At 35.3% G+C, this 24,172-nt stretch overlaps 1 protein-coding gene across 6 annotated transcripts in view; it reads right to left on the bottom strand.

Annotated features, from left to right (window-relative positions):
- The window catches only part of PPP2R5C (protein phosphatase 2 regulatory subunit B'gamma), a 219,900-nt gene that overhangs the window by 103,683 nt on the left and 92,045 nt on the right, over nucleotides 1–24,172 (bottom strand). For 4 of the 6 annotated variants that reach the window (XM_044664605.1, XM_044664606.1, XM_044664609.1 and 1 more), the window contains exon 1: nucleotides 16,037–16,171. The exons of the other annotated variants lie outside the window; for them this stretch is intronic. In XM_044664605.1, coding sequence (XP_044520540.1) covers nucleotides 16,037–16,130 — 94 coding nt within the window. In that variant the 5' untranslated portion in view covers nucleotides 16,131–16,171. Of the gene's footprint in view, nucleotides 1–16,036; nucleotides 16,172–24,172 lie in introns of those variants that run through there. 6 annotated transcript variants of the gene reach the window in all.

Raw genomic sequence — 24,172 nt, 5'->3', positions numbered from 1 at the left:
TAAAATAAGTAGAACTCAGGGATCAAGGAGGACAACGCATGCAGAAGGGACATGAAGTCCCATGTCAAGATATAAAGAGGAAGCCAGTTTGGCCAGATCATAAGTGTGGGAGGGTGAATGATGTACAAGTGAGACTGGAAAGACAGGTTGAGGCCACTTGTAAAGGGCTTTCAGAGCTTAAAAGGGCAGTTTATATTGTACCCTAAAAGCAATGGTGAGCCACCTGGGGGACGTCAGGTCTTAGTGAGAGCAATTAGATAAAATAAATATGAGAGGAAGAGGTCTAGAATAAGAACAACCAAAGATAGAATACTGGATTCAAAAGACCTAAATTAAATTCCTACCTTGGACATAACAGAGAAGCTAGCTAATGCTTAGCATAGTAACTGGAACATAAACAGCCATAATAAAATGCTTTTTGATTGGGCTGCATGACCCTGAGCAAGTCATCAAACCTTTCTCTCAGTTTTAATTTCCTCATCTGTAAAATGAGGATAATAATAAAAAGCATCTAGTTTATAGAACTTTTGTGACAAGCAAATGAAATAATATACATAATAAGTGCTGTGCAAACCTCAAGTCATTATATAAATGTTAAATATAAAAATTTACATTTAAAGTCTCCACTCATTGAGAAGTAAAGCAATATGATATTAATTATACAAATAAAGTCATACAAAATATTATTTCCATATTTAGCTATTCTTTTTTGTTGTGGCAAAGAACTATAAATTAAGGAAGTGCCCCATCGAAATGACTGAACAAACATGGCATATAAATGCAATATTACTGTGCTATGAGAAATGAAGAAAGGGAACAACATTTCAGAGAAATTTGGGAAGATTTGTATGAACTGATGTTGAGTGAAATTTGAAGAAGCAAAAAGAACCATTATACAATAATAACAATGTTGTAAAGACAAATAACTTTGAAAGACTTACAAACTCTGACCATTTCCAGAGAACCATGATTTAAAAAAACCCTATCCTATTATCTAGGAGAGAGGTAATAGATTCAGAGTGCAGACTGAGATATAATTTTTTAATATAGCCAATGCAGAAATTTGTTTTGTTTGGTTATGCGTGATTAATACAGTATTTTTTTTCTTTTTCTTTTTCTAGTCAAATTGGAGGTAGGTGGGAAGGAGAGAAAATAGATTTTTGTTCATCAAAAATAATTTGAAAAATTCAGCTATTATTACCAATGATCTCTTAATTGAAAATTTTCATAGTGTTTTCTCATTCCTCATTCTTCTTGACCTCTTTGTTGTCTTTGATCACCTACCTGTTCCTGATTACTCTCTCTTCTAGGTTTTCACCATGCTGCTCTTTCCTTGTTGTCTGCCTATCTATCTGACCACTCTTCAGTTTCCTCTGTTGATTTTTCAACCATAGCACATCCATTAAACATGGCGGTTCCCCAAAGCTCCCAAGACTCTTTTCTCTTTTTCCATTATATTATCTCACTTAATGATCTAAGTCCCTGTGTGTTCAATTATCATCTCCACACAAAAGATTTCCAGATCTTTGGACACCTCAATATATTCCAGAGGCATCTCAAACTCAAAAATATTCCAAACACAACTCATCTTTCTCCCCAAATCCTCTCCTATTACTATGGTGGGCATAGTCACCTAGAATCACAAGCTTATTATCGTCCTTTGATTCCTCCTCATCACACACTCCACATATCTACCTTCTTTACACATTGCCTAACCTTTTATTCAGGCCCTCTTCATCCGGGATACTGAAATAGCGTTCTAACTAGCCTATCTTAAAGCTCTTCCCATTCCAATTACTCTAATCCATCCTCCATTCACCTGCCAATGTGATTTTTCTAAAGCACAGGCCTGACCATGTCACCCCTTCCCCTTGCTCACTCAATAAACTCTGACTGCATCCTATTACTTCTAGGATCAAATATAAAGCCCATTCTTTGGCACAGAAAACTCTTTACAACCCGGTCTTTTTCTATCTTTCCAGTCTTTTCACACTTTCCTCGACAATGTAGTCATATTATCTTATCTGCTATTCCTCAAACACACACCACTATCTCCTCTGTCTGTGCCTTGATACTGGCAGTCTCTTGTGCCTGGAATGCTTGGCCTCCTCAGTTCTACCTCTGAAGTTTTGGAATCTTCCTTTAAACATTAGCTCAAATCCTACTTTCTCCAGAAGACCTTTCTTAGTCTTCCTAGCTCTTAGTGCTTTCCCCTCCATAGTTTACCTTCCATCTGTTCTGTATATATCTTGTGTGTACTTCATTTTTTACATGTTTCTATTATTAGAATATAAACTTTTTAATGGCAGTGGCTGTTTTTGCTTTTTTTGTAACCCTAATGCTTACTGCTAAACTTTGAAAATGAAGATGAAATATGCCACAGACCTCTTGCCTGAGAGGCGATGAACTAAAATGTAGAGAGAAGCATATGTTGGGGTATGTGCAATATGGGAACTTTTTTTCTGGACTATGCACACTTATGATGAAGATTTTATTTTTTGTTGGTTTTATTTATTTTTTGTTGGGGAGGAGGGGCAGTAGGCCAAACAGATCATAAATGCCTATAAAATAAATTAATTTAAAAAGTAAATGCTATGGAGTAACAGTTCCAGAAGATTTGATGGAAGGGTAGGAGTAAGATATGTTTTGGCTACTAGGTCAGATTTTAACTCACACTGAGTTTGCAGTACACTAAAATGTACTATATGTTACTTATGGCTTAGTTACAAGTCTCTCATCCTGAATGTATGCTACTGACTTTCTGAACAGAAGTGTAAGACATTGCATTTAAACCGCTTACTTTTCCTCTTATGTTCTCATTTGAAAATGAGAGGAGATACTAGCATCTACAAAAATTATTCTCTGATGTTACAGGATATGGGTTAAGATAATTCTGTGTTCTCAAAAACTTTCCAAGTGGAAGGGGAGATCTGGCAGGACTCATGCTAAGACAAAGCAACTTTCTCTTATCCAAGAAGCAGCTTAGTGTAAAGCCTCATCATCAGTTGTCTGTAGGGTGAATTTTTGGGTTATAGCGACCTCCAAATACTGTCTAAGGGCAGCAATCTATATTGAAGGTCCACCACAGGTTCAACTCATTATTATGTACCTACTTGTGTTAGGCACTGTGAAAAGTGCTGGAGATACAAAGAAAAACAAAATAGTTCCTCCCCTCTAGGAGCCTACCTTCTCCTGGGAGTAAACAGAATGTATTTGGACATATAAATGCACATTATTTACAAGCAATACAAAATAAATGAGAGTAAGGGAGAGAAAACATGTACAACGGGGGGAAGTCGAGAAAGGCTTATTTAGAGGGCAGCTGGGGTAGCTCAGTGGATTGAGAGGCAGGCCTAGAGACAGAAGGTACTAGGTTCAAATCTGGCCTCGGACACATCCTAGCTGTGTGACTCTAGGCAAGTCACTTAACCCCACTGTCTAACCCTTACTGCGTTTCTGCCTTGGAATCAATACACAGTATTGATTCTAAGGTGGAAGGTAAGGATTTAAAAAAAAGAAGAAAAGAAAGGCTTATTTAAGGAAGTAGCACCTGAAAGGAACTGGAGATTCCAAGAAGAAAAGGGGAGGAAGAAGAGTATTTCCAGGATGAGGGACAACGTATATGAAGGATGGGGATGGTAGACAGAATGGCATTAAACAGAATGGAAAATATGCCTGTTTGCCACAGCGAATGAGACAGTAATGTGAAATTAGTGAGGAATAAAAAAAAAAAGAGGAGAGGTAGGTTTAGAGGGGCCAAGAAATGTTTGTGATATCTATGGGAAATCAAGACAGAATTGTCCAGCAGGCAAATGGGAGAAGTAGTTAAGAAGAGATGAATGTTGGATAAATAGAATAAATAAATCATGAATCCTTGAAATATAAAATTAAAAAAAGGATATGAGCAATTATTTTTTCTCAAGTGAAATATTAAGTCCAAATACTAAAAGGATATCAACTTAACTTTGACTGAAGGTGGAAACTTATGTAGGGTCCTTCAATTTAGTAAGGCTATTTTTTCAACTTTCTGAACTATGCACACTTACAATGAAGTTTTATTTATTTTTTGTTGGGGAGGAGGAGCAGTATGATGGTGATAATTTGCTTGACTTATTAATCATTTTTCCTTTTAAAATACTACACAACTGTGCAACTCTATGCTTACAATTTTCCTGTCTAAAGGACAAGTTGTATTCATTGCATGTTGGAATTATATGGCTTTCATCCTACAGACTATCCAGGGGCTGCTGTAACTTCAGAGGGAGTTTTTATGCTATAATAGCCCTAGTGTCTTCCTAGCAATTCACTGAAAACTGATAATTTAATCAAGTACATTAAAGAAAAGTCTCCTTCAAGGTCAATGACAAAAAGAAAGGCCCTATATATACACCAAAAATATTTGCAGCAGGACGGAACTGGAAACAAAGTATATGTCCATGTACAGGGGAATGGCTAAGTGTGTCATGATATGTGAATGCAATGGATTATTATTGTGCTGTAACAAATACAATGAATACAGAAAAGTATGGAAAGATGTATATAAACTGATAAAAAATTAAATAAATAGAATTAGCAAAACAATATATACAATGATGACAATAATTTAAATGGAAACAACAACAAAACAACCAAAACTAAATACTGTGAAATTATATAAAGAAGAGATATGAGAAGAAGTCTTCTTCCACTTCTTTTTGTAAAAAAAGAGGTAGGGGTCCATAGGTATGGAACAATGAAAATAATTCTCAGGCTTTTTTGACATGCTTCTTTTCCCTTTCTTTTCCATTTCCTTTCCTTTCCTTTCCAGGCTGGGTCTCCCTATCTTGCATAAGCTGAGAGTGCCAGAGCAACTCATGGGCTCAATATCACTCTGACTGGCATGGGAACTTTGGGCTACTTTGTTTCCAACCTATGCTAGTTTGCATTCCTCCTCCCTTAGTTATTAACCTGCCATCCTCTCTTCCTTTGGGGCTTCCTACATTAATGCTGAACCTAGTGTGCGGTTCCTTCTAGCCCACTGTAGGTCAGAACTCCTGAGCTCAAGAGATTCTCTAGCCTCAGCCTCCCTGGTTGCAGGGATTACAGGTATAAGCCACTATGCTCAGATTTTTTATCTTTTCCATTTTTTTTTAATAAGGGATGCTTCTCTGGGAGGAAGAGGAAGAATGGATGCATTGGGAAACATAGAAAAAGAGACCAATAAAAAACATTTTTTAAAAATTAAAAAAAATTCAAAGCCTTCTAGTATAACATCTTTTCTTATATCCCAACAAAATAGAAATATAGAATAGCAGAAAAGGCATTCATTGGTTCTGGAATCAAGAGAACCTGAATTCAAATTCCTCCTCTGATTCTTACTACATGTTTTACTTTCTGCATCTTAGTTTCTTCATCTGTTAAATGAGAGACTAGATCAGGGTTTTTTAACCTAGTGGTACAATATAAATTTCAGGGGGTCTGGGAACTGGGAAAAATTACATCTTTATTATCACTAATCTCTGATGGAAATTTAGCATTTCTTTCAATTATGAATGTAGGCAACTAAACATTCTAAGAAGTGATCCAGAGGCTTCATCAGACTGCCACAGTGGTCTAAGACATAAAAAAGGTTAAAAGAACCTCTGCACCAGATGGTCTCTGCGATCCCTTCCAGCTCTTGCACCTATGAGCAAAAACATGGCAAAGACTTAACAGATTTTTTCTTTTGTTTTTATACTCATAGGAACATAGATTTAGAACTAGAAGGGTCCTTAGAGGTGAAATCTAATGCTTTCAAATTATGGATGAATAAACTGAGACCTAGGGAGAAATTAATTATCTTGCCCAGGATCATACTGTCTCAAGAGGCAAGATGGTTCTTCTGGAGCCAGCTGCAAAGACTCTTCTAAAGTGCTGTCATCCATGTTCTAAACTTGGGTCAGATCAAACTATCCTGCCTTCCTGCTTTTTTGGTCATTTCCCATTACTATTTCCTATCCTAAAAGCCCATCAATTTTTTAAAGGTATATTAAAATCGTAGGGCTGTGATAGTGAACCTATGGTATGGGTGCCAAAAAGGGGCACACAGGGACCTTTCTATGGACATGCCTGTGGCCTTTTTTTTTTCTTTCTCTTTTTACTAGAAAGCCAAAGGCATTTAGGGCAAAGCTGTTCCCCTTCCCCTCTCTATGCACCTGAGAATATTCCTCATTTCACCTGCTCCTCTGCCCAGCAGCCCAATGGGAATGCTTTCTCCCCCTTCTGGGGTATGGAGTGGGGCGGGGGGGCAAGGTGGGGGAATGGGAAGGCCAGCACTTGGTTTCTGGAACATGTGGGCATGGCACTTGGTCTGGGGGTGGTGGTGGGATGGGCCAGGGGCCTGACATTCCATCTCTAAAAGGTTCACTATCACTGTCATTGGGGGTCTATATAATGAAAAGGAAATTTCTTGAAGTTTTCAAGAATGTCAAAGGGAGAAAAAAGTATCAATCATGAGCAGAAAAATAAAATCCATGTATCTAGATAGCTAGTCTAATGTATCTAGATAGCTAGTCTAATGTATGAGTGTACTTGTTTAAATATGCAATAAAAACCAAACAGGACAACGTATTTATTATACATTATTATAATATCAGTTCTGAAAATTTCATGGAGATACAAAGATACTATGAATTCAGTTTTGAAGTTTCTAGAAATGTCACCCAGTTTGAACTTGTTGGAGATAATGTGCACAATTCCTTTAAAGAATCTTCAGTCTATGTAAGTAAAGTCTACAAATATTGCATTTTACAGAGTCTATGACAAAGTGAAAATTACAGGACAACTGTGTTGGAGATGGGCAGGGAGGAATACATGAAAATGACAGGCAAACATCATAGCCTCATCATAGTATCTAAGTGATTTTCATTTATCTCAATAGCATCAAGTCACAAGATAAAAGGTTATAAAAACAAAACCCTGAAGAAATGTAGTTACTGGCCTTCTCTCCAAACACACAATTTTCATTCTCTACAATAAGCAAAGATATTTTTATATTGATCACTTAAGGAAAGTTCTTTCTCAATGTTATTAAAATAAACCAAGGGGAAAAATGAGACAAGACTGACCATCTAAATAAGTTCTAACTTGGGGAAAAAAAATTTCACTTGAAATTAACTAAAAGGAGACATTAAATGAAGTAACTAGATACTGGTACTGAGTACTATGTTGCTAGAGATACAAAGATAAAAAGAAGTATAGACCTTATTCTCAAGACGCTTACCTTAAAGGGAAATGAGACAGATACATGAATAATTAGAATGATAATTATATGCATAGTAGAGATAAATTTGTTTTTATAGATGTATTTATTTAGACTATAAAATGCTTTGCCATCCACCCCCCATTTCAGTAAAATGCAGGTCTTTATAATTTGCTGTCACCCCTAAATTTAATCAAATATTTTGACTAATGTAATAGTTCTAAATGGTTTTCCAGTCTTTTTCTCTCCATCTCCAATGAACTGTATTACCCATCCAGACTTTTCTTCTTACACGCTATTTGTTTTATTGTCTTTTACTCATGGCCTGCTTTCTCCTTCTAGAATCCTGTCACAACAGGAGTATGATGAAAGACTCTATAAAATATTTTTAAGCCTCAGATGTTATTCTATTTAATTCAAGAAATAGTTAATACAACAAAATTCTTACCCAAAAGAAATTAATGAGATTAATGAGACTTGACTTGTGGCACAAACTATTTTAAATAATATCACTAAATACAAATGAAAATCATAAAAAGTTACATCTTTAATTTTTTTTAACCCTTACGTTCTGTCTTAGAATTGATACTGAGTCTCAGTTCCAAGGCAGAAGAGTCATGAGGGGTAGACAATTTGGATCAAGTAACTTGCCCAGGCTCACATAGCTAGGAAATATCTGAGGCCACATTTGAACCCAGAACCTACTGTTTCCAGGTCTGAAGCTTTATCCACTGAACCAATTCACTGCCCCATAACATCTTCATTTAAAAATAAACTATAGCAAAGTGATAGGTATAAAATTATCCCATTTAATTTTAATTACAGATGAAATCCTTATTTCTATGAACAATTCTTTGATAATTTTATTATGAAACTAGTTAAAACAATTTGCTTCTAAAGACATCTTCACAGATAATATATATAGTTTTGCAAATTGTATAGTATCATGTTAATGATAGCTATATTATTCTATATATGCAAATGAATATTCTATTAGAGGTTAAATTACAAATCTGTCAGTAACAGAATAAGTAAGAATAAGTAACGGTAGGGCTGAATATAATTAAAGAAATATAAAGAGAAACAAAGTAGGGATAAGAAAGTATTCTACAGACTAAAGACAAATAGTTGGTTCCTCCAAATATTAGTGCCAGGACTCTCTTAAAAGTTTTGTACATAATTTAGCAATATATTAAGGCATTTCTAGGGTTGCAAACTCTTCTGGGTACTAAATGCCAAGTTAGTGAGGATAAGCTACAAAAAGTTTAAGAAGTTATGGAAGTAGGCAAAACAATGGGAGATAAGCTTCCATATATCCTTAGGTCACTTAAAGTCACTTTGAGGAAAAAAATCCAAACCATCCTTATTGGAGTACACTAAGTGATAACATTCAAACTAAGAAAGTGACCTGGAAGTCATTTTAAACTTTATCTTAAACCCTGCTGTGATTAAAATATTCCACTAACATGCAGGCATTATCAAGAAAAGAGGGAAAAAAGGGAAAATGTCTTAACTTAGAATAGTAGTTTCCAAACTTTCTAGTCTCAGGATCTCTTTACACTCTTAAAAATTACTAAGGACCTTTAAGGGTTTTTGTTTGTATAGAATATTACTATAAAACCACATGAAGATTTTCTTCACTATGCAATGTCTAACAAGGCAGCATGGTATAGTGAACAGAGTGCAAGATTTGTAGTTAGGAAGACTTGGGTTCAAATTCTGTTTTACATATTTTGTAGCTTAAAATCATTTAAGCTTTCTGAGAGCTTCAATTTCTTGGCCTCAATAACTTTTAAGGTTCTCTTCTCATTCTAAATCTAGGAACCTATGAGGTCCTCTTCATGGTTTTTTTTTTTTTCTGAATTAGAAAATTTTTGATTTACAAATATCAAAGGATCACAGATTTAGAGCTTGAAAGAACTCCAGGAGTTCTTTACCTTCTGTGAGTCATAGATCTACTCTGCTATCTGGGAAAACCAATGGATCCTTCTTAGAATTTGTTTTTAAATTACTGAAAGAAATGATAAATTTCATTTAGAAATTAGTGAAGACAAAGATATGTATTTTTTCTCATACAAGTTCACAGACTTAAGAATACTGAGCTGGGGAAGAACCTGGGGCCTAGAGAGGTTATGTGGCTTGTCCAATTTCCTCAGATGGTATGAAGCAGAACTAGAATTTGAACCCATGACTAGTTTTTAATTCCAATTGAACTCTGACTCCATTTCCAGAACTCTTTCCACTGTATTGTTTCCAAGTATCCCAAAATAAAAATCAGGTTTAGCTGTTATAACCTGTTAATTATAAACTTTAGAAAATGTATGTCTTTCCCAAGGTTAAGGATGAAGGGTTCTCTCTTTCTCTCTCTCTCCCCCACCCCCAAACCCTCCACTACAGTAGCAACTCTAGAGAAATACTTCCTGAATTACTTTTGAAGTTCCCTAAATCTTCACATAATAATAACTAATATTTATATAGTGCATATTCTTTGTAGTCACTTTTTAACCCGACCAAAGAAAATTTAAAATCTAAATAGCAAGTATGGAAAGTTGGGAAACTGTATCTTATATATAACTTTTTCACTAAGTTATGACAAAGACAATGATAAATTTAATAAGATTTGTTTGCATGATCAGGTAGCAAAGACATACCAAAACATACTAATATTTATTAAAAGGGCAACAATTTTATCTAAAATGCTTTAAGTTCTATTTTTCTCAAATATGCATGGTATACATTATGTGTATATATTATTTGGATATATTTATTACTTAAAATCAACAAAAGCTAAGCTTTAAGTATGATTACTGAATTCTATATAACCGATATCCCACTATGCTATGCTTTATAGAAAATGTTAAGTATGGGAAAATATACTAAGTGCATGATTGAGCAACTTTTATTCTCCCTTTCTGATGCTTGTAGGTTATGATGTTAAATAAGATAACAAACATGTTCTTTGGGAATTCCTTAAAGTGCCAAGTTTAAAATTCCCTGTTGTGCTGTCTGATACACTGCCCTTTGGCATCTCTTCCTTTCCCAGAATAACAAAACCAAACTATTTTTACCATACTATTTTATTTTCTTTCCTCTGAATGGAGATAATGTACCTTCAGTCAAGAGAACCAGGGCTGAAACCTAGGCTCTGCTTCCTACCCACTTCTTATATGACTATTTTGAATAGTTGAATAATTCACATAAATCATATAGGATTTATAAAGTTCTTTTCTTAAAAAACACACATTTAAGTATTATCTCCATTTTAGAGACATATTTGTTCATGATTACATATTTAATGAATAGCAGAGCTAGGATCTAAACTCTTATTCCCTGCCTACAAATCCAGTGCTCTTTCCACTATACCAGATTCGAGAAAATTCTGAGAAGAATTTGATTTATAAGGAGTTCTTACCCTAGGTTCCATAGATATATTTCAAGGGGTCCATGAACTTGACTGGGGAAAAAAATTATGCTATTATTTTTACTGACTTAAAACTGAAATTTAGCATTTTCTTTAACTATGAATGTAAGCAACAAAACATTACTCTGAAGAAGAATTCCATAGGTTTTTATCAGGTTGCCACAGAAGTTTAATTTCAAAATTAGAACAATTTAACCAATTTCAGTGATAAGTATTCATCACCCAGAAGAAAGAAGCTATTACCAATCCTGGTTTTCAGAGTGAAGAGATGGCAATAAGACAAAGAGAAGAAGTAACTAAGTTTTTTTTTTTTTTAACCTTTTTTTTTTTTTAAAACCCTTACCTTCCATCTTGGAGTCAATACTGTGTATTGGCTCCAAGGCAGCAGAGTGTTAAGGGCAGGCAATGAGGGTTAAGTGACTTGCCCAGGGTCACACAGCTGGGAAGTGTCTGAGGCCAGATTTGAACCTAGAACCTCCCTTCTCTAGGCCCAGCTCTCAATCTACTGAGCTACCCAGCTGCCCCCAGTAACTAAGTTTTCTAAGGCCAAAAAACAAAAACTGGGAAAGAAGGAATCAAAATTTCTCACTTCCTTTTTACTTCCCACTTCTGACATTCAGTTCTTTCTCATTTGGCTAATATTCTCTTCTGCATCAGCTTTTAACATGAAGAGGAACATTACAGTCTCAATGAGGTGAGGGAGAAGGGAGAAACACACTAGACTGTTTTTAGGAGCTGTTGAGAATAAACCAAGTAAGAGGTATAGGCTCACCAAAAAGCTTAAATAGTACCATCTAATCATCTTGAACGTGATTTAAAACTCTCTGTATAGTTACAGTAGTACTTTTCTATCTATACTATATTGTGGACTTAGTAAAATATCTAATTTTTTTTTTTATCATTGAGTACTATAATTCAAATCAGAGCTCAAACTGGGACAAATTCAACTGAGCTAGGGGGTGAGGATGGGCCAAGTTAAAATAGAATTCAACCTATGTGAGATTGATGTAGAAAGGAGATAGAGGGGAGTAGACCAAGGGATTATAAAGCCAGAGTGTTCAAAGGGGAAAAAAGTTGGTGTGGAGAAGACTGAGGTAGGTACTGAACTTAATAGGAAGGAGTGACCTAGTGGTTCAAAGGTGAAAGAAAAAACAAATAAACAAAAAACTCCATCCAGTCTGGCTATAGTAATTTTGAAGAAGGAATGATGACGTTGGTGGTGATAGAAGGATGGTGATAGAAGAAAGGGTCTTAAAGTTGCTGAGGGGAAGCAAAGAACATAGCAAATTCTGTTCCTGGAACCTTTCAGGGTGAAAAAAAATTTTTTTTAAACCCTTACCTTCTGTCTTAGAATCGATACTAAGAGCAGTAAAGGCTAGGCAGTTAGTTAAGTGACTTTCCCAGGGTCACACAACTAGGAAGCATTTGAAATTATATTTAACTCAGGAACCCCCTTCCCTCCCTCCCCATTTCCAGGCCTGGCTCTCTATCCATTGAACCACATAGCTGCCCTGTTTGCTAGAAACCTTACAGAGATATATTGAAGAGCCAGATATTCTCTGCCTCCTCCTTTAACACTGGCTTCTGGTTCTCATATGGAATATGAAGCTTCAAAAGACTAGATATTTTATTTCCCTTATTTTGTAATTCTGAAGACAAAAGGGCTCAAAATAAGTTAGATATCTGACTGCAAAACCCCCCAAAAACCTCTTCCAATTGAGCTCTATTTCTTCAACTTTTTGTGGGGACCAGTATATTGACTATCACCCAAAATGGCTGGGCAAGGAACATTACTCTTGGGGGTACCCTATGACCTTGGCCTGGGTTGTTTGGTTACTCTCATTTTGAATGAGACGGAAGTCAACAGCACCATTCCTTCTAATGAGATGGCGGACTGTCCTACTCTATGCTTTGCAGTACTCCCAACCTATTTTCTTTAACCACTTAAGTAAACTGAACTCCTCAGGGCCTTGCCTCACCCTACCCCTGAACTTTTAGGACTTTCAGGCCTTGCCATTTGTCCTACAGCTGAACTTATTATATGTGTTACCTCCTTCATTGAATCTGCTTCTTGAGAGGACAGATTTTAGATTTTTCTTTTTATATCCCTGGGGCTTGGCCTAGTGCTTTACATATAACAAATGCTTAATAAATGCCTTTTCATTAGTTCATTCATCATGATATATAGGTATCTAAAATCAATTGTCCCAAAAATGTCATCCATCATCTACCATGAAACCCAGATCGATGTTAGGAAGGAATTGCGAGAACTTATGCCTGCATTTCAACTGAATTCAACATTTATTAAATTTCTCCCTCTAAGTACAAGGTGCTAGTAATATAAGGACCAAAAAAGAAATAGATCCTGCCCTCAAGGAGATTAGTTTGGAAGGGAAAGGGATATAAATGTATACTGAAAATCAATGAGTTAATTCCCTACTTACTGTGTGTCAGGCACTATGATAAGGTAAATTCAAGGTAATCTGAAGAAAGCATTAACAACTGAGGGGAGGGTACAACCAAGGAAGCATCACTGTGGATATAGTATCCAAGGTAAGCTTGAAGGAAGAAGATGCTGAGGTAAACAAAGGAAGGTCAACACTCAAGGTTGGAAGGAGGGTACAACTCAAGATGGAATGCTGAGAATAGCTATTTGTCCAGCTTAGCTGGAATGCAGAGTGTATAAAGGAAAGTCTAGAAAGGTAGATTATAGCCATATAGTACAAGACCTAAAAGCCAGGCTAAGGGAAGAGTTTGTATCTTATCCTAGAATCGAGAATAAAAAGGGCTGAGGATTCTAAGCAGAGGAACGACACAGAAAGAACTCTATCTAGAAAGACGATTTTGGTAGTTGTGGGCAGGGTAGATTGGAAGTAGAGATATCAATTAGGAGGATGCCTATCACAACAGTCAAAGAAATAGTAATAAAGACTAGAACTAGTGTAGCATGTGTATAACCACAGAGAAAAGGATAGCTACGAGACATTGTAACTCAGTAAGATCTATCTAGTAAATGACTGGATATGGAAGGCATGAAGAGAAGGAAGAGTCAAAGATGACTATGAGGTTACTTTACTAACCTGTGTGCCTCGAAGATGGTAGTGCCCTCAATCATGTTAGGGAAGTTTAGAGGAGGGGCAGGTTCAAAGGGAAAGATGATCAGTTCCATTGTAGACATGTTGAAGGAACATCCATGTAGTGATGTCCAGCAGGTAGTTGGCCTTGGGGGACTGGAGTTTGGGAGAGAGATTAGAACTAGACACATAGCTTCAGGAGATAACCTGATAGAGATAATTTAATCCATGGGAGCTGATGAGATCATCAGAGAGAATGGAGAGAAAAAAGTGAAATGGTTCTAGAACTAAACATATGTGGTGATTAGGTGATAGATGATGATGGATTAGAAAAAGGAAGTGTCAGAAACAAGAGATATGTATCCAGAAGGAAGGGATAGTCAAAATCTTAAGGTAAAACGCTTCAAAAATTGTCAATAGACTAATTTTGTATTTTCAATTTTAAGGTGTGGTCCTATGTCCAAAGAGTATTCATTTTTATATGCAAATATTTAAGACTAGGAATCTACTGAAAATTCTACCCTAGAAATCTCTTGATTTTATGTAACTCTTTCCTTGTTTTTCTGAGATTAGGGATTATTTTATGGTTTGAATGAAAATAATTCAGAGCTAGACTTTCAAAGTGTTTTTCTGACTGCATTTACTTAGCAAGTCTTTCAGGCTAATGAAGAGAAAAAATTATTAATGGGGGAGGTCTTCTTTCAAGTCTCCTAAATAATATCAATGATCAGTAACATAAATTTCATCTTTCAAATATTTTCAGGACATAGTAATTTTTTATAAAACTATATATAAGCCCAAAATATGTTGGTTCACATTTTAAATGCAATAAATATGTACCCAAAATATGTAAAAATACAATTATATTACATGTATATATATAGAGAGAGACCAAGTGAACCAGTATTTATCTAAGAACTAATAAATCCTAAAAAAAAAAAAAATCACATTTTACTCTTCTTCATCCTACCAGAACACCTAAAATACTCAAAGATCATTATTAAACAAAATAATTTCATAACATTTTTTACAATCTGGTCATTTGAAATTCTATACTTAACCCCACCTCTCTATAGAGAGGGTTTTTTCTTTAAAAGAGAAAACCACCATTCATTTTGATTCAAGAGATATTATATTTATTTATATGGTTTTAGTCTTCTTTGGATACACCCTAGAATCTGAAAAATCTTGTCCGGCATTTTAGTCATACAGCCTATTAGTCACCTAGAATCTTTCCCCCACCCTATCTCAGCACAGGTCCTTGAAGGAGATTTAGAGAGTTACTGCTTTTCTATTAATATAGGACACGGCTGGCCTATATAGGACACCATGAATTTCAAAAGTAATTTTTATAAAGTCTAGTGTCTATTTCTCATTCATCCTCAACAAACAAAAACATTAAAATGCACATTTCAAAAATATTTAAAATGCTAAAAAAAAAAATCCAAACCAAACAACATATATAGTGACTACTTTGAAGGGTTTATGTTCTAGATGCCTAATGTTCCTTTCTAAAGTTGTATTTTCTGAAGGTAATGAAACACAAAACCAATGAACCACAAAAGAGGGTGAGTGAACTAATGTAGTTGTCTAAAGGACCCTAAAAACTTGTTGCTGCTTCAAAATTTAAAGGCAAATCACAATTCAAGATTTGTTGGATGTAATATACTGTTTCCTCTTCTCATATCAAAGTGAGTTAAGATGTGCTTTCATTAGAAAAAAATAGGCAAATATTTCAGAAACAATACCATTTCAGCATTTCAAAACATAAAAAAATTTAGATCTTTAGAGATTTGGTGAGAGAGAGAGGAGGTGCTGGAAGACACGGACCAACCCTTTGTGAATTAAGTTATTTTAAAATAAATGCTGACTATTTTTCGGTCACGATTCAGCATTAATCCTGTGGACATATATGCTTGGAGAAACCTTTACAGTATTAAACAACATAAAGGTTACACGTTAAACTCTGCTTACTGATAACTTAGCTCTGCCCTGCCCCCCACCCAATACCTTACAGAGCTGGTGACTTCACATCCTTTGACATCAGCACAGTCTTGAAAGGGGGATGGGAGAGACAGCAGAGAGCAGTAAAACCAGCTTTTAACTATGCATGCAATGTCTCTCTGAATTCTTAAAATCTGTAAGTAGTACCTAAAATATCGAACTAACATTGCACACTCGATTTTATATGGTTAAATTTGCAGCAAAATTAAATGGATTCTGCCACAAAGGACTTCCTGCTTTTCTTATCTGAAGCACAATAGCCATTTATTAACTGACCACAGAAGGTTACAATTCACTAAAACATACACAATAACTTACCTCTAATATGTAAAAGGGCCACGGGCTGGAAAGGCCCATTGGAATTAGCTGCATCCACCACCATCCTGCTGCTAGCTTTATTACATGTCAACATCTAGGCTTCAGCAGGAAAGGCAATGTACTCCTTAAGGCAAGAAAGCAGCCTCCATTTTAGTTTAAAAAAAAAAAGACAAACTGAAGCTCTCTGCAGCTGGAGGGAACTGGCTAGTTAGTGATGTCAGCAGGCATGGGGAAATCTGATTGGCTATAAGCAGCAACTTAAAATGACACTAAAAATTGCAAATGGAAAGCGCTTTCTATTTGTCAGTGTGTATTAGAAACTTGTACATATTTTGACTTCCTGCAATAGGTCAGTAACTTTTAAACAATGATCCTGTTATCTAAAAATGTTTTCGGTGATCTGAACAGATGATTAATTATAGCTTCACAACATAAACAAATGATAAGAAAGTTGGTTGGGAAAATTACTAAAAACGTTAGATTTTTAATATTTATCATTGCAGCTTATTTTACTGGCATGTACCTGGCCATAATTTATTTCTAATGTGTCTCGGGTGAACAACATGCTTATTATTTATGCATACTGTACTTAAATTGCCATTAAAACTATATGAAATACCAGCTCTGAAGTTTGGGCACTTGTCCACCCGTAACCATCACCAAGTGGTAATAAGCTATTTTTCTTCAAATCATTGGCTTTCCAAAGATTCAAGGTTTTCTAAGAAATCTGCCAAAGTTAAATATTTTTAAAGTTTAAGGGTCTCCTAATCAGTTGTTAGGAAGTTTGTTGTTAATAATAAAATTTGATCCAGTGATTCTATTGCCAGGAATATTACCTAAAAATATTTAAAAAGAAAAAAGTATTCCTACAAAAATATTTATAGCTGTGTATTCTAATAACAAAAAGCCTATACTTTACATGATAAAGAATAAATGATGGCATGTATTATGACTTCATAAAAATGACATAAGAGTTTATGAAAATTTGGAAAGATTTCTACAAAGCAATACAAGGCAAGATCACATTGACACAATTTTCTTCAGAATGTAAAATGCTTAAATTTTAGTTTTTATTTAGACTTTACTATGTTGTTTAACTACCAGCATTTGTAAATGTAAAAAAAATTAACATGGCTTGCCAAGATTAATTCTATGTCTGTAATTTAAAATTTTAAAGAGACACATATTTACCTCTAAATTTTAAATCTATTTTGTCCAACTGTTAAAAGGACCTGTTGTCTTAAAATGTTATTAGGCCTTAAAATAACATTTAATTTCTCAATCCCTGGAAAAAAAGTCAAAATTTATGATTTGAATAATAAAAATGATAGGAATAGGATAAAACTATATGAAGGTTGGAAACACTATTTCTACAAAGCAAAATGTACAACCAGCAATAAAAGAAAAGATAGTGAAAAGAACAAAGGTATAGGCAAACTTGAAAAACCAATTTTTTCCTCAAACCAATTTTCCCTTTTGCATAATAATTTAACAGAATATTTGAAAGTAGAAAAATTAGAACATAAAACAAATCATACCAAGTGAGAAATACTAGCAATAAAATATATTGAGTTGATGTGGATTAAGGAGTGCAATTTCTTCTCATCCCATTTTTTTTAAAGACCAGACATAGTATTAATCATTTCCTTTTTCTTTCTTAAATGATTCCTTACTTTCCATATTAGAATCAATACTGTGCATTGGTTTCAAGACAGAAAAGCCATCAAGGCTAGGCAATGAGGGCCAAGTGACCTGCCCAGGATCACACAGCTAGGAAATGTGGAAAGCCACATTTGAACCCAGGAATAAGCATGTGAGATGTAGTTAAGGATTTCTGAACATACTCCTCTGACATTTCCTAAGAGGTCTAAAGTATTATTTCTTTGTTAACTGAAAAAAAATTCATTTCAGTTTTTAAATAATCTATTTTCTCTTCCTCCTACCTCCATCATATTGAAAAAAAATTTAAGACAAAAACCTTGGGGAAAAAATTATGTTTAATAAAGAAAAACAAACTCCCACACCGGCCATATCTAAAATAATATGTCTCATTCTGCACCCTGAATTACTTGTCAAGAGGTAAGCAGCAGCTATGCCTCATCACTGATATTCTGAAAACCCAACTGGTAATTTCATCGATCAGAAATCTTTTCAAAGTTGTTTGCTTTTTACCTTATTATTGTTATCTAGTTCTGCTCATTTCCTACAAGTTTTCCCAGGTTTCTCTGAAACTGTTTAATCATTTTTTACAGCACAAGAGTATTCTATTATATTTTTATATACCATATATTTGTTTGATCATTACCCAATTAATAGGCATTCTTTCTTTGGTTTTTAGATCTCTGAAAAACCACAAAAAAAATGTCATAAATATTTTTGTACATATGGTCCCGTTCCTCTTTCTTTTACTTCTTTGGCCTTAATAGTGATATTGCTGGATCAGAGGGGCAGTATAATTTAGTAACTTTTTAGATTTAATTCCAAATTGCTTTCTAGAATGGTATCAATTGAGGGTTTCAATAATACTATATCAATATGCCAATTTCCCTGAAATCCCTTCATATTAGTCATTTTCCATTTTTGTCAAATTTGGCAATTTGATGAGAGTGAGGAAGAACTTCAGATTTGCTCATTTTTGTATATCTCTAGTGATTTGGAACTTTTTTTATATGGCTAGTGATAGTTTGGATTTCTTTCTAAGAAAATTGCCTATTCAGGCCATTTATCAACTGAGAAATATATAAATTTGATTTGGTTCTTTTGTCCATTTTATCTTCTGTGATCTTCTTGTTTAGCCATGAAATCTTTTCCTAGCTATAGATCTGAAGGCAATGCTTTTCTTACTCCTCTAAATTGTTTATGATGTCGCTCTTAATCCAGGGGGATTATATTGGCATAAAGTGCAATATCCATGTGCTTCTTTCCCACCCCAAGTCCCTCCAACATTTGTCATTTTCCTTTTTTGTCAATTTTTGCCAATATGATGGGTGTGAGGGAGAACCAGACTTACTTTATAGTTTTCCCAGAAGTTTTTGTGAAATAGTGAACCCTTATACCAGTAGTGGGCTTGTCAAATATAAGGTTATTAGGTTCATTTGCTTCTATATTGTGGTACCTAATCTGTTCCACTGAGCGATCTCTCTTAACCATTATCTGTTTTGTCATATAGAACAGTTTGGTATATGGTCCCTTTCCTTCCCACTCACTTTTCATTATTCCTCTTGTGATTCTGGACCTTTTGTCTCTCCAGATTAATTGTATTTTTTTAGCTATATCAGGTAATCTCTTGGTAGTTTGATTGGTTTGCCAATGAAAAAGCAAATTCATTTAGGTAGTATCATTACTTTTATTAAATTGATTCAGTCTACCTATAGGCAATTAGTACTTCTCCAATTATTTATATCTATATTTCCCCACACTTGTATTTATATAATTCCAATATATCTTTGTAAAAAACCTCTTGTCTTCTGACTTATTATTTCGAAGACATAAGAGTAGCAAGGGCTAAGCAACTGAGGTTAAGTGACTTGCCTAGGCTTACACAGCTAAGAAGTATCTGAGACCAGATTTGAACCTTTGTCCTCCTAACTCCAGGCCTGGTACTCTATTTATTGTGCTACCTAGATGCCCTAGATATGTAGTTTAGTATGAGGACTCCTGAAGATTTTATGCCACCTGTAATTATTTTAAGTATAATTTCTATTTCTTTCTCTTGCTGCTGGGTTTTGCTGGCAATATACAGAAATGCTGATCACTTATTTACTATTTTTTAAAGTTTTTTTTTAAACCCTTAACTTTTGTGTATTGGCTCCTTAGTGGAAGAGTGGTAAGGGTGAAAAATGGGGGTCAAGTGACTTGCCCAGGGTCACACAGCTGGGAAGTGTCTGAGGCCAGATTTGAACCTACGACCTCCCATCTCTAGGCCTGACTCTCACTCCACAGAGCTACCCAGCTGCCCTTACTTATTTACTTTTAGTATGTAACAGATTAATTTTTAGAATTGTTTTTTATTCTGACATTTGAGGAGAAAAACGGCTTAATTCAATGTTAAATAAGAGCAGGAACAAACTACATATGGGCCTTGTAACAATCATAAAGGCCTTTGACAAAGTAACAGAATTAATTTATGCTAAAAACCCTAAAAAAAAAAGCAGACATGGAAGATATCTTTAATATAACTGAAAGCATATAGTAGCAATTTTCCACAATGAACAATGAAATGGATAAATATTAGTGCCTTTCCTAATAGACATGGATATAGCAAGAATGCTCCTTCTCTATATATTATTATTTGATATCATAAAAATACTAGTTATAGAAATAAGAACCAAATCAAAGATATAACCATCAGTAAATTTTGGCCTAGCATACAGAAATCATTTAATGAATGCTTTATGTATAGATTATTATTATATTATGTATATTAGTATAAACAACTAAAACTCAGAAGGAAAAATAATTGCAGAATTCATAAAATTCATAAAAATCTGAGAGTGAACATGGAGATGATTATGAAAAATGCTTTATAAAAATAATGAGAGGTATTCACTGTACATGGTTAAGCCATTCCAATATTTAAAAAAATGATCTACCTAGGGGCAGCTGGGTAGCTCAGTGGATTGAGAGCCAGGCCTAGAGACGGGAGGTCCTAGGTTCAAATCCGGCCTCAGACACTTCCCAGCTGTGTGACCCTGGGCAAGTCACTTGACCCCCATTGCCTACCCTTACCACTCTTTCACCTATAAGTCAATACGCAGAAGTTAAGAGTTTAAAATTAAAAAAAAAATGATCTACCTAAATTTTTAGATTTAAAGCTAGGCCAAACAAATTATGGAAGACACTGAAAAACTAGACAAAATAGGTGTACTGAGAAGAATAAACAGTCTCAAAACTCAAGAAATAAAGAAAAGGTACACAGCATTTCCAAATCACAATCTATATTCTAAAGCAGCAGTTATCAAAGTCATTTGTACTAGTTTAAAAATAAAGAAGTAGATTAATGGAACAGAATAAAGAAAAAAATCAATGGAAAACATTTTAGAATTTGATAAAAATGTCAATAAATTACTAGGAGAAGGGCTCTTTAAAAAAATAAAAACTAATGAGAAATCTAGAAATAGTTTGGCAAAAATTAGGTTAAGATCTCACTTCAAGCAAATGATCAACCAACTAGAATTTATTAAGCATCCAATCAATTGGCCAACCAACTAATATTTATTAAGCATCTATAAGTGTGCATGAAACTGGGGATACAGAGACAAAAATGAACAGTCTGTGCTCTCAAGGGATTTGCATTCTATTTTACACCATATACCAAAACAAGCTCAAAATGGATATGTGGCCTGAACATAAAGTTAAACCTTCAGAAAAAAATCAGAAGGGAATAAGATTATATACCTTTCACAACTATGGCAAGAGTAAGAATTCTTAACTAAAGCTGAGATTAAGGAGATCACAAAACCTAAAACAGATGATTTCAATTACAGAAAATGTAAAAGCTTCTGTATGACAAAAACAATGAAGTTTAGATGAGAAGAGAAGCTGTCAGCTGGGGAATAAAACTTTTACATTAAACATCTCTGTTAAGGTCTGACATCCAAGATACATGGAGTATCAACACATATATAAAAGAATGGGAGCCACTGACTAATAGATACATGGCCAAAGGATATGAATAAATAGTTCTAAAAAGGATTACAAACTATCAAGAAGAATCTCAATGTTCCAACAACTATAAGGTTTTATCTCATGCCAAGAAAATTGGTAAAAATGATGAGATAAGAAGAGAAAATGTTGGAAGGGCTACAAAAAAACAGACACATTAAGACATAGTTCATGGAACTGTGAACTGGTCTCACCTTTCTGGAAAGCTATTTGAAAGTCAATGAAAAAAGTGATTAAAATGGTCATACCCTTTGATTCAGAGATTCCATTGCTTAGGTACAGATCCTAAGAGAGTTAATAATAAAAGAGGCCCCATATACACCCTACATAAGCACACAAAATATTTCTTGCAGCACTTTTTGTAGTAGCAAAAAACTGGACACAAATCAGTTGCCCATCAATTGAGGCATGGCTAAACAAATTATGACACATGAATATAGTAGAATATTTCCATGCTATTAGAAACAATGAATATTATGACTACTGAGAAGCATAGGAAGATTAATATGAATTGATTCAAAGTAAGAAAAGCAACATAACCAATTTACAACAAAATCATTGAAATTGAATACTGTGCAATTAATGATGGAATTTGGCACTCAATAGGAAATATAAGAAGACCATTTCTTACTTTCTTTGAAGAGATGGGGAACTATGGATGCATAATACTAAAGACAAAATTAGATTTGTTAATGAGTTGATGGTTAGTTTTGCTGAACTGCTTTTATCTCCTTTTCTGTTTTTCTTGTGAGGGATGGTTCTCTGGGAGAAAGGAAGAAATAATACAATGGGAAATGTAGGTGAACAAAGAACAAAAATAATAAATGATAGGGTTCCGGGTTAAGATGGCGGCAGAGTAAGAAGCAGCTCTTAACCTCTCCTGACCGAAACACACAGAACTCCTCAAGGGGACATAAAAACAAGTCCAGACGAATGGAGGAACCCCACAACAGGGCACAGCGCCGAAGGTACGTGGAATCGAGGCATTTCCATGCTATAAAGGGGTGAAACAGCTCTCACTAAATCGCGGGCTGAGCAACCACCCCACCCCCACCCCCTCCACACACAACATCTAGAGCGCCGAAGCTAGCTAAAAAGAAATAGAGCAAGTTTGGGGCACCCATCGAGTCATTGGCAGCTCCAGGGCCTGTTCCTGAGAGCAGCAAGATTTAGGACCCCAATAAGCCAAAAAACGCACGCGAAATCTGAGCGCGGGAGCAGAGAGTGGACGCCGGGCGCAGAGCACGGGCCGAGAGCGCAGGCACTGCGGAGGCGTGGGTGGAGGCAGACACAACCAGGAACTAAAGCCTGAGTGGGGAACCAGCGTGGACGGATATACGACTGTGGAAGCAGCGCCCTGAGACGTGTAAAGGAACCTCCCGCAGAGGATCAAGCAAGGGGGTCCACCAGGGGGCTTGACCTTGGAAAAAACCAGAACTCAGACCTCAGGAGCCAATAGACCGCGGACAGACACTGAGCGCGAGAATAAACCTGAGAAGCTGCTGGGCTAATGATGGCTACCCAGTCTCAGGAAGCTCAGAAGAGAAAGAATAACAACAAGAAAAAGAAGTCTTTAACACTCGACAACTTTTACACAGAGAAAATCCAGACAACCGAGCAAACAGAGGAGGAAAACAAACAAGCATCTGGACCCTCCTCAAATAAGGAAAACTCCTCACAAGCTATGGAAGAGTTCAAAACTGAGATTTTGAGGAAAATGGAAGAGATCTGGCAAGAAAATAACTGTTTAAAAGATAAAATCTTGCAATTGGAAAGTGAGGCTCAGAAATCAAATGAACTGATAAGCAAATTGAACCAGATTGAAAAAGAAAACCAAAACATCATAGCTGAAAACCAGTCTCTAAAGGCTAGAATTGAGCAGTTAGAAGCTAATGATCTCTCAAGACAACAAGAACAAATAAAACAAAGTCAAAAGACTGAAAAAATAGAAGGAAACATGAAATATCTCAATGAGAGAGTGACAGACCAAGAAAACCGGTCTAGAAGAGACAATTTGAGAATAATTGGTCTTCCAGAAAAACCAGAAATTAATAGAAACCTGGACTCCATACTAACAGAAATAATTCAGCAAAATTGCCCTGAAGTCCTACAACAAGAGGGCAATATAGACATTGAAAGGATTCATAGAACACCTGCGGCATTCGATCAAGAAAGGAAAACACCCAGAAATATCATTGCAAAATTCAAGAGTTTCCAAGCAAAAGAAAAAATCTTACAAAAAGCCAGAAAGAAACAATTCAAATATCAAGGAGCACCAATCAGGATCACACAGGATCTGGCAGCCTCCACACTAAAAGATCGCAAGGCTTGGAATATGATATTCAGAAAGGCAAGAGAGCTGGGCCTGCAACCACGGATCAACTACCCATCAAAATTGACTATATATTTCCAGGGGAAAGTATGGGCATTCAACAAAATTGAAGAATACCAGGTATTTGCACAGAAAAGACC

Source organism: Gracilinanus agilis, chromosome 2 (assembly GCF_016433145.1).
Source record: "Gracilinanus agilis isolate LMUSP501 chromosome 2, AgileGrace, whole genome shotgun sequence".
Lineage (NCBI taxonomy): Eukaryota > Metazoa > Chordata > Mammalia > Didelphimorphia > Didelphidae > Gracilinanus > Gracilinanus agilis.
This window is presented reverse-complemented; position numbering and strand designations above follow the sequence as displayed.